General features: G+C 42.4%; 1 protein-coding gene across 1 annotated transcript; it reads left to right on the top strand.

Moving 5' to 3' along the window:
• Positions 1-5,570: 5,570 nt before the first annotated feature.
• Positions 5,571-8,901, top strand: LOC147977779 (uncharacterized). Its single transcript, XM_087516442.1, has 3 exons — positions 5,571-7,424; positions 7,683-8,675; positions 8,767-8,901. Exons 1-3 carry the CDS (start codon positions 5,571-5,573, stop codon positions 8,899-8,901), a joined length of 2,982 nt encoding a protein of 993 aa, XP_087372568.1.
• The last annotated feature ends 2,878 nt before the right edge of the window (positions 8,902-11,779 follow it).

Here is an 11,779-nt window from a genome sequence, read left to right as displayed (position 1 = left end):
AACTCTCTTTTCGCACAGCCAATCGTGTCATGCTCTCCCACACGGCTAGCCGGTCGTTGGGGCGTTTTCCACATCTCATACCCCTCCCCCAGCTATCAAAAAGTGTTGTCGACATCTGAATCTTGCTTCACGCAAAACTTTAGAGATGTCGTGTTGAATCTAACACATGTCTGAGCAAGAAAAACTATTTAGAAACACGTTCATACTAAGGATAATATAATACTCTCTCTATCGGGAATTACTTGTCAGATAAATGGATATATCTAGACATATTTTAGTTCTAAATACATCCATTTTTATTCATTTTTGCGACAAGTAATTCCAGACAGAGGGAGTACATGATTATGTCTACATCCTCTAGCAGAATGCTCGTGCATTTCCGCAGAACAATATCAGAAAAATGCATTCAATGAAGTGTTTCATCTTAAGTCTTAATAGGTATAATGCAATGGAGGGTTATCTTTATGAATAGTATGTAATCTGATTTAGCAATGTCTGTCACTTTGGAACCTGTTAAGAAATCTCAGAATAGCCATTTCATTTTTATTTATGTTTTCCCTGTCAAAAGGTTAGCACCTTCTTATGGTGAAATTCCTTTGCATCCACCGGATTCCAAAACATAATTAGCTAAGGAATAATAAGATAGTAGGAGCAAACACACTTCAAAAATAAATTAGCAAACATACATTTGATCAAGTCAAGGGCGCATGGTTACTTCGATCGGTGCAAGCCTCACAATAAGTTGAGAAACTGAACATTTAAAATTGACAAAGTACTATAGAAACTGAACATTTAAAATTGACAAAATCAGAAAACGTGAGAGCAAGAAAGTCACACATAATAAAATTACCTCATAGCTCCAAGCATATATAGTACTGCTAGGAAATTCCCTTATTAGTTTTCTTTGTATAATTAACCTGCTAATCTAATAAAACGCTAGATGCAGTTGTGTCTCAGAACAATCTCTCGAAGGTTAGTACTGAACCAAATTTCTCCACAAAGTAGCACATAGTCCATGAGAAAAGAAAAGAAAAATATTTCATATAACTAACTGAACAAAGAGACACTGCAGTTCCATGAAGGAGCACACATTCCGTAATATAATTCATAGCAGTACAGATATGTTCCTGTGAATTGCATCAAGAAAGTGGAGAAAAGTAGTACAACTTCCATGGTTCCATTACTGGCGACAAGGCAGTGGAGGAAAAAATAGCATTTCGGCCCAAAAGGTTGCATGCTTCCAGGGTGGAAAGGAGTTTTGCAGCACCGCTGAAGGTTAAGGCAATGTGAAGCTTCAACAACGAAGTAATATATTCAGATATGAGTAGTTCAAGTTTGTTTAGAAAATCATATACGTCAACAGAGAAAAAACCACAATACCAGATAATTGGTGTAATTTTATGACATGGCTCTCAAGTATTTGCAACTATAAGATCCAGAGGCGGACATTAAAAATGTCAAAATACCTCAAGGAGACCATATAGAATAGTTTTTCTGTATTCCTTCTCCAGCAACTGATTTACTTCATCTGTCAAACGTTCATGTTTGACTGATTCAGTTGGAGCATTCTCAATAGTAGCACTTCCTTCAGGATTATACATAGAGATGTCCCATCAATTCTGATGATTCGATGTACTGGATGTAATGCTTTATTTTTCCTGCAATTATTTCAGATTGTGTACCACATACTTCTAGGTATCCTAAATGAATAAGACGGTTAGAATTCACAAGAGTTGTATAAGAACTTCTACAGTCAATATCTCGTAAGTTACTCATAGTACTGACTATACCTTAGAGGATGCACGAACGATGGTCAATATTAACTTTTAGAGACCAGACATGTTGAAGTTGATCTTGATGGCTTGCACTGAAATTGTTGTCTCAAATGTTACCATCCATAAAAGATGCAGAAAATGTCCAACAAAAATAAAATACATCTCTCTTGCAGTAGATATGATTACTCTAGTCTCCACTCCAACAAAAAGTGTTGTATTCTTCAATTGCAGGCCCTCAAAATTTGGCAACTCGGTAGAAAATTCTGCAAAATGAGCTCCATCTCCAATAGTTTGTGAGGATGAAAAGAATATATTATATCTCTCATGCTGATAACATATGTGCAACAACGGTTATTACAAAACTTCCAGCGCGCATAAGCAGTCCATCTTATAAAGGTTATCACTAAATTGCAGCCACAAATTACTTAGAATTTATTCCTTGGAACAGATCTTTCAACAAACAGCAAGCATCATACACATAACGAAAGCACTGCTCTTAACAGAATGAACTCGCTAAAGTGAATGCAAGCATGCTTTTAGTGCTTAGTCTATAACAGGCTGGTAGTTCCTCCTTGTTCCCATGCTGTTCATCATCCCCTGTTGTTCATCATTCCCTGTTAAAGAGGCGACATCATCTCGATATAAAATCATCTCGATTGGCTCAAGGGAATAGATAGCAAACACACCTCCTTTAATCGGATTTTGTTGATGTGCCGCAGCGAGTGGTGGTTTATGATCTCCCTCGCCACATTCTCATCAATCCGCAAACACACCAGGACACGCAAAAGTTTGCCCCGTTACTATATACGCAGCAGGGGAATCCCGACAGGATAAGAAAAACTCGACGGAGCAGCCCATGCTGGAACGAATAGATCACAGGGGAGCCCTAATTACCTTGAAGCCCCATGGGATGTACTTCATGGCGACGACCTCCTCAGTCTCCTTGTTCCACATCATCCGCGTGACGTTGACATTGCCGCCGCCGATGTCCTTGAGCACCTCGTACCTCTCCATGGATCCCGGCCTGCGCCGAGCTGCTGCTGAAGGCACCGGCGCTCCTCTCCTTGCGTTGGGGCAAGGCCTGCACCTTGACCTTGCAGATCAACTCCTCCAAGTCCGCGCTCGTGGGATCCCGTGGACTCGTCGGTCTTGGTCGAAGGTGATGTCGGCATGGCGGCTGGTGGCGACATGGAGGTCGCTAACCCTCATGCGTTGAGGGATCAGGTTGTGCGTGCCAAGAGAGAGAGAGAGAGAGCGAACCGTGCGGAGATGGGGGCTGGGTTTTTCCTCTTAATTTGGATTAAAAAAAGCGGTGGCCTAAAACCGAAGGTGGGGCTACGTTAAATAAAAATCGATGGTGGCTTCGATGGATGGGGTGGGAGGCGAGCGAACACACCTCCTTTAATTGGATTTTGTTGATGTGCCGCAGCGAGTGGTGGTTTATGATATCCCTTGCCACATTCTCATCAATCCGCAAACACACCAGGACACCCAAAAGTTTGCCCCATTACTATATATGCAGCAGGGGAATCCCGACGGGATAAGAAAAACTCGACGGAGCAGCCCATGCTGGAACGAATAGATCACAGGGGAGCCCTAATTACCTTGAAGCCCCATGGGATGTACTTCATGGCGACGACCTCCTCAGTCTCCTTGTTCCACATCATCCGCGTGACGTTGACATTGCCGTCACCGATGTCCTTGAGCACCTCGTACCTCTCCATGGATCCCGGCCTGCGCCGAGCTGCTGTTGAAGGCACCGGCGCTCCTCTCCTTGCGTTGGGGCAAGGCCTGCACCTTGACCTTGCAGATCAACTCCTCCAAGTCCGCGCTCGTGGGATCCCGTGGACTCGTCGGTCTTGGTCGAAGGTGATGTCGGCATGGCGGTTGGTGGCGACATGGAGGTCGCTAACCCTAGTGCGTTGAGGGATCAGGTTGTGCGTGCCAAGAGAGAGAGAGAGAGAGCGAACCGTGCGGAGATGGGGGCTGGGTTTTTCCTCTTAATTTGGATTAAAAAAAAGCGGTGGCCTAAAACCGAAGGTGGGGCTACGTTAAATAAAAATCGATGGTGGCTTCGATGGATGGGGTGGGAGGCGAGCGAACGAACGAACGACGTACGGACTGCTCCTTTATGAGTAGAGATTACCCAAAAAATAAGGATTATGTGTTAGAGGACCTCTTAGGAAAAATAGTTTTTTTGGCAATCCAAATTTAAATGCTCTACTGTTTGCAGCCCTGAAATCCTGGAACTCATCATGTTCATATAAGTGTCTTGCAACATGCACACATCCTTCCATCTTTTTTCATGCACAATTCCTTGCATCCTTGCATCCCATAATAATCCTCATATAGATCCTCCCATTAATAGCCCACAATTCCTTTTTACAATGCATATAGACGTCATGCATCTCATTCCTTTTAATCATCCAATTCCTTCCATCCTTTCATGTATGGCAATATCTTTGCATCCCATAAATAATCCTCAAATCCATCCTTCCCTTCATAGCCCGAAATTCCTTTTCTTTACAATGCACGTATGCAGCGTCATGCACCTCATTTTCCTTTTAGTTATCCGTTTCGACCGTCTTGTCTACATACCGACGTATATAAATTGGTGTGTTCTGTATATACTATAGCGAGGGGGGACTATTGATTCAGAAAAGAACATTATAACACAAGGAAAAGCTAGCTCGCTGGTTGCCTTCTTAGAAAGGACGAAGAGTTTGTGAGTTTGATACCTTGCCGGCGCAACAATTTTTGCCTAAGCCCACTCTCCTATTGCCGGGCTGCCACTTCAGTTCGGCCCGAGGCCCATGAGAGGAGGGAGATTTAGAAACGGAACAACCTAAAAGCTGGGTCTCGGAACAGAATTTGTACCTCGTATCGAAATATTCCAATCTTTTTGTTAACGTGGACTCTTGGCGTGTTGGTATGGCATGTGTCATCTCATGTTCTGGTCGGGGGTTCGATTGCATGACCTTTTCTTTTTCTACCGGAACTAAACCTTTTCTTGTTCTACCGGAACAAAACGTTTTATCTCTTCGCCACTTAAAAACAGTCGATTGTAAAAAAAACCACAGAGACCTTTAGTATCACCTCGAATATGTTTTAAATTTAAATTGAAAGCGTAAAATCATGGGAAGAAGCGTATTGTGACGGTGAACCCGACAAAGTCAATCCGAGCTTTATTATTAGGGAAAAGTCTAAAAAAAACCTTGTATTCGTATCCGAAGTCTGAATCGAACCTGGAACTCCAAATCCCTGAAATTGTCACCCTGTCCTTTCTAATCCCAGCCTATCCCAGCCTTTTCTGCGTGAGATAGCGTTTGTGTTCAGTGGGATTTCATACTTGGCAGAGATGGGCCGAGAAATGCCCACCGGCTGGACTGGCCGTGGGCCGTAGCATGTCGGCTCTTAAACCTCACCACCAAATTAATCGCTGCGTCCCTCCTCTGCCTCTCCCTCGACGGTTCCCCTCCCCGTTCCTTCTCCTCCCCCTTCCTGTGCAGCGGCAATGACGACCGGTGATTGATCTTGGGGATAGGAAGACGATCAAGACGGCGGGAGAAAAGATCGGTAATCCTCATCTCTCTCACGAGTCTTCTAGTAGTTGCATCGGCCGCTGATGAGTGGCTGTAGTTAGGGTTTTCGGGTAGGAAAGTTTAGGTTTGTAGGTTCTCTTTGTTTGTTCGAAAAAGTTGGATTTGCTCTTAAATTTAGTTCTGATGAGTTGTATTCGCCATTGATTTTTGGGGACTTTTTTTTGGCAATGTAGGCTAGGGTTCGTGCTGCAGCATGGATCCATGTGAGAAACTGAATGTGAGGTTTCATTTTGGTGGACAATTTGTTCGAATTGGGCCTAATTTGGACTATGTTGGGGGGGATGAGGCAATGTCAGAAATAGAGAGGGACAAATTGTCTTTACCAGAGGTCAAAGGGTTTCTTGGTGATCACATGACGTTCAAAGAGAGTATGAAACTTTATTTTCTATTGCCTGGTAAAGAACTAGTGAATGGCCTGTTATTTCTCTGTGATGATGTTGGTTGTATGAAGATGTCAGATTACACTAGTGATCGTGGAGTTGCTGATGTTTATGTGGAATATTTCGGGGAGCAGGATAATGAAAGTGACAGTGAAGACAGTGTTAGTAACTTTGAGGATGAGATAGGTAATGATGCTGATGAAGAAAGTAATGATGCACCTGACTGTGTTATTACTGCAGAAGATGATATAAATGCCATTGTTCCAAATACTCAATTGACTGCAACAACTAATCATGTGCTTGTACCAAATCAGAGAGGAGTAATAACTGAAGTACTTAGGAGCCCTACAAAACATAAGTTTCTGAAGAAACAGAGTGATGATACAGGGTTGTGCTCTCAAGTTAATTTATGTGCAGATTTCATAACCGGTAGCTCTCAGGTAATAGATGCTGCATCACAAAGTGGTACTGCTGCAATCACCGGGGCAAGAACTCAACAGCCAACAATTCAAGAAGAGGCACTACCCCAAGACAGTGGCTCTGTATATTCAGACAGTGATGCTGATGATAGTGATTATGTAGCAGGTAGTGATGACAGTGGACTGGATGAAGAATATGTTGAACTAAGGGAACAAGCAAAGGCCTTTAAAAAGAGAATTCGAGCCTCCAAGAAGTGGGCTGAAAGTACTCCTTCAGGTGCTGTTCCAATAGATCTTGTGGCAAATGTGGAAGAAGTGATAGGAGAAGACTACTTTGAATCAGATGATGAGGATTACTCATATGATGATCAGACAGATGATGATGGCCATGTTGTCAGGAGGAAGAGCCGGTTCGTTAGGTATAATCCAAAGACAGAGATTCCTACTTTTTGTTTAGGAATGGTGTTTAGGAGCAAGAATCAGATGAAAAAAGCACTAACAAAATATGGACTGCTCACAAAAAGAAGTATTATTTTCATGAAGTCAGAGGATGAAAGAATTAGGGCCAAGTGTGGATGGCCAGGATGTCCATGGCTCATTTATGGTGCAAAGACAAGCAGGTGTTCCAGATTTCAGGTTTTAACATATGAGAGTGAACATATGTGTGCTCCAAATAGGGACAATCACCTTGTAACTGCTAAAGTGATTGCTAGAAGATATGAGGATATCTTAAGGGCCAACCCCACTTGGAAGATTGACAGCATTAAAGCCACTGTTTTGAAGGATTTCTTTGCAGATGTATCAACATCAAAGTGCAAGGCTGCAAAGAAGATAGTGTCACAGAAGCTTTTACAAGGGATGAAAGAGGAATACACTAAGGTCTTTGACTACCAGCTAGAATTGTTGAGAAGCAATCCTGGTAGTACCATTCTTGTAGGATTGGATCCTAAATATGTGGACCAAAATATATTCCAGAGATTTTATGTTTGCTTCAGTGCTATGAAAAAGGGGTTTAAAGCATGCAGAAGGGTAATTGGCCTTGATGGTTGTTTCTTTAAAGGAGCATGTCAAGGTGAACTTCTTTGTGCTGTTGGTAGGGATGCTAACAACCAAATGTACCCAATTGCTTGGGCAATAGTGGAGCAAGAAACAACAAAAAATTGGGAATGGTTTATTGGCCTTCTGATCAAAGACTTGGACATAAATAATCAAGGTGAAGGCTGGGTGTTCATTTCAGACCAACAAAAGGTAATTAGTTCTAGTCGCCTAGACGGAGCACCACCTAGTGTACTCCTTTGATATATTATTTTAGCCATCATGTCTAGTCGCCTCGACGGAGCACGACCTACTGTAGTACTTGCATACATTATTTTAGTCATCACGTCTAGTCGCCTAGACGGAGCACGACTCTTGGTGTACTCCTTTGGTACATTATTTTAGTACGATAACTTGCAAAAATTATTTTCATTGGTACTATGGTTTACCTTGCATCCAATGATCATGCAGGGTTTGATCAGTAGCATGGAAGACTATCTACCAAAGGCAGAACACAGGATGTGTGCTAGACACATATATGCTAATTGGAGAAAGAAGCATAGAGAGCATGCTCTACAGAAGAAATTCTGGGCTATAGCAAAGGCTGCAAAGAGAGAAGATTTCATGTACAGAAAAGCAAAGTTAGCTCAAGACACACCAGAAGGGGCAAGGGACATAATGAGAACAAACCCTAAGCATTGGGCCAGAGCTTTTTTCCCTGTTGGTTCAATGTGTGACTCAGTGGACAATAACCTATGTGAGTCCTTTAACAACTCCATCATTGAGGCCAGATTTTATCCATGTATATCTATGCTGGAAAAGGTTAGACAGAAAATGACAAAGAGAGTCCAAGAAAACAGAGAAAAATCTGAGAAGTGGACTACCAATCCAATTTGCCCAAACATCTTCAAAAAACTTAAGGTGAGCATCAAAATGACTCAATTCTGTGATGTGCTCTGGAATGGGAAAGAGGGATTTGAAGTTAAGCATGTAAGTGGAAGAGGAAGGAGCTACACTGTAAATTTGGAGAAGAGAACATGCTCTTGTGGGTACTTACAGCTTGCAGGCCTACCTTGTTGCCATGCTATAAGTGCTATATATAAGTCTGGCAGAAAAATTGAAGATTTTATTCACAAGTGCTATTCAGTAGAGCAGTTTAAGAAAATATACGAGCACTGTTTGGAGCCAGTTGAAGGTGAGGAAAGATGGCCTGTTTCTCAAAATCCCAGACCACAAGCTCCAGGTTATGTGAGCATGCCTGGTAGGCCTAGGAACAATGACAGGAGGAGGGAAGAAGGAGAAGCACCAAAAGGGAAGAAAATGTCAAAACATGGGATTAAGATTACCTGCAGTATGTGTGGCAAGCAAGGCCACAATAAGTCAGGTTGCTTCAAAAATCCAGAAAAGGGGAAGAAAAAGAATGCCTTTCTGAAGAAAACAGGGAGGAAAATGAAGGCAGCCGAGGTATATAACTGTGCTGATTTTGTATTGATTATGCATTTCTTGTAATAGCTGTGCATTGTTTTATGTATTAAAGCATTGTTTTCTTCACCAGCAAGCACATACTGATGCACAGATCAGAGCAAGCCAACAAGAGAATAGAGGAAAAGATACTGCACAAGCAAGTGGAAGGAAGAGGAAGGATCCTAACAAGCAGAATTTGCAAGCCAAGAAAAAAGCAAAGAAGTGATCTGTCCTTTAGGTTGAACTTGTGGTCATGTTAGTATGTCAGTATTGCTAAACTAGTGATTTCTCCTTTTGGTTGCACTTGTGGTTTATGTCCTTCTAGTTGAACTACTGGTGTATGCACTGATGCACCTTTGTGTCATATACATGCTGTGAACTTGTCAAGCAACAGCAATTGTTTGGTACTTTAAAGCCCCATGTACTTTAAATCTGCCAAAAATGACTACAACAACAGCTGTGAAATAGCAATTGCATGGTATTTGAAATCTGCCAAATCTCAAACAGCAACAGTATCGGTGAAATTTCAAACTGGAAAGGCTGACACATAGCTAGAATGTGCTATTTGAGTTCTGCCAAAATTCTGGCAAAGCAGCTGTCAAATAACATTCACAGAAACTGATGTCAATCTGAAATCATAATTATCAGGATTTTTTAGAGTGCACAGAAGGAATCAATATCACTAGCAGATGACTGCAACACAAATGTATTAAACAAAGGTGCATCAGTATAACCTCTGCTCCAATTTATCACTAGCAGATAAATGAGTGTATTATCTAACCATTACATCATCTAACATTACAACGATCCTGTACCTAATACAAAGCCTGCAAATATACCAACCACTAACACGGTAATGCCATATAAAACACTGCTATACATTGCAATTCTCTCCATCCTATCACACCTAGCCCTTATTCCAGAGATTTCTTCATTCTTCTCATCAATTTGTTGTGCCAGTATAGCCACTGCTCCAATTCTCCTCCCTTGTTCTAGCCACAGTCACTTCACCATTCATCCTCCTGATTGAATCCCTAAGATCAGCAAGTAGTTGCCAAACAAATGGGGAGCAAGGACCATGCCAAGAAAAATACCCACAGCCATCGGTCTGAATCAAAATACCAAACAGTTCACACAATCAAAAACGAGAAATCTGAAAAAGGAATGAAGAAATTCAGTAGAAAGGAGGAAGATGAGCATCTTACAATGCTGAGCACGCAGCCTTCTTCTAGGATTTTCATCGCCCCATGAAATCCAGCGGGGTTCCTTCTTCAGCGGCCTGCAGTGGCATCGCTTCTCCGGCTGGAAAGCCATCGGATCCTCACGATAGGGCAGTGGCAACTGCCCGCCGCCCGCCGCCCCTGCCGCCCGCCGCCCCTCAGTTGCCGCTCCCCGCCCGCCCGCCCGCCCGCCGCCCCTCAGTCGCCGCCCGCAATAGCTACCTCGGCCGCCCGCCGCCCCTCCTTGTTCCCCACCTATCCCCCGCCGCAGTTCCCCACCTATCCCCCGCCGCAGCTCAAGTGGGCCTGATGTCTCTTTTTTTTCGAAAAAAGAGGGCCCGATGTCAGTCCTAGATGACCTCTAATCCCACCCTAATACGTTACACGTCAGCAATCCCGACGCGCAAATGAACTATTAGCACTAATCAACCGGGATAGGCTGGGATTAGAAAGGACAGGGTGACAATTTCAGGGATTTGGAGTTCAAGGTTCGATTCAGACTTCGGATACGAATACAAGGTTTTTTTAGACTTTTCCCTTATTATTAGGGAGAGAAGGATAACTTTGACCGCTATCCAGTGATCCACTCCTGGATCACTATCGTACCCCTTTGCCAAACTCATGGAAAAGTAAACAACAGGTTTGTTACATAGCGTGGCATACTTTATAGAACCAATGGCTGAGGCATAGGGAATGCCTTTCATTCTCTCTCTATCTTCTGCCGTGGCCGGGTTTTGAGTCTTACTCAACTTCATACTTTACAACTTAGGCAAGAACTCCTTCTTTGACTGATCCATTTTAAACTCTTTCAAAAACTTATCAAGATATGTACTCATCGAAAGTCTTATCAAGCGTCTTGATCCATCTCTATAGATCTTGATTCTCAATACGTAAGCAGCTTCACTGAGGTCCTTCTTTGAAAAACTCCTTTCAAACACTCCTTTATGCTTTCCAGAAAATTCTACATCATATCTGATCAACAATATGTCATTCACATATACTTATCAGAAAGGCTGTAGTGCTCCCACTCACTTTCTTATAAATATAGGCTTCACGGCAAGTATGTATAAAACTATATGCTTTGATCAACTCATCAAAGCATATATTACAACTCCGAGATGCTTGCACCAGTCCATAGATGGATTGCTGGAGCTTGCATATTTCGTTAGCATATTTACGATTGACAAAACCTTCTGGTTGCATCATATGCAACTCTTCTTTAATAAATCCATTAAGGAATGCAGTTTTGATATCCATTTGCTAGATTTCATAAAATGCGGCAATTGCTAATTTGATTCGGACAGACTTAAGCAGCGGTATGAGTGAAAAAATCTCATTGTAGTCAACACCTTGAACTTTTCGAAAACTTTTTGCCACAATTCGATCTTTGTAGATAGTAACACTACCATCAGCATCCGTCTTCCTCTTGAAGATCCATTTATTCTCTGTGGCTTGCCAATCATCGGGCAAGTCCACCAAAGTTCATACTTTGTTCTCATACATGGATCCTACCTCAAATTTCATGGCCTCAAGCCATTTTGCGGAATCTGGGCTAATCATCGCTTCCTCATAGTTCATAGGTTCGTCATGGTCTAGTAACATGACGTCCAGAACGAGATTACCGTACCAGTCTGGTGCGGAACATGCTCTGGTTAACCTACGAGGTTCGGTAGTAACTTGATCTAAAGTTTCATGATCATTATCATTAGCTTCCTCACTAATTGGTGTATGCATCACTGGAACTAATTTCTGTGATGAACTACTTTCCAATTCAAGAGAAGGTACAATTACCTCGTCAAGTTCTACTTTTCTCCCACTCACTTCTTTCGAGAGAAACTCCTTCTCTAAAAAGGATCCATTCTTAGCAACAAAGATCTTGCCTTC

Source organism: Triticum urartu, chromosome 3A (genome assembly GCF_056163025.1).
Source record: "Triticum urartu cultivar PI428250 chromosome 3A, HENAU_Tu73, whole genome shotgun sequence".
NCBI classification, from domain to species: domain Eukaryota; kingdom Viridiplantae; phylum Streptophyta; class Magnoliopsida; order Poales; family Poaceae; genus Triticum; species Triticum urartu.
The sequence above is the reverse complement of the archived record's forward strand: the minus strand, read 5'-3'. Positions and strand labels throughout refer to the sequence as shown.

What these genes read in the sequence shown, in the direction of transcription:
- LOC147977779 (XM_087516442.1), top strand. Translation starts at nt 5,571, where the DNA reads ATGGATCCATGTGAGAAACTGAATGTGAGGTTTCATTTTGGTGGACAA. An exon ending in TCATTTCAGACCAACAAAAG is followed by an intron (nt 7,425 to 7,682) that starts GTAATTAGTTCT and finishes ATGATCATGCAG; the next exon opens with GGTTTGATCAGTAGCATGGA. An exon ending in GGAAAATGAAGGCAGCCGAG is followed by an intron (nt 8,676 to 8,766) that starts GTATATAACTGT and finishes TTTCTTCACCAG; the next exon opens with CAAGCACATACTGATGCACA.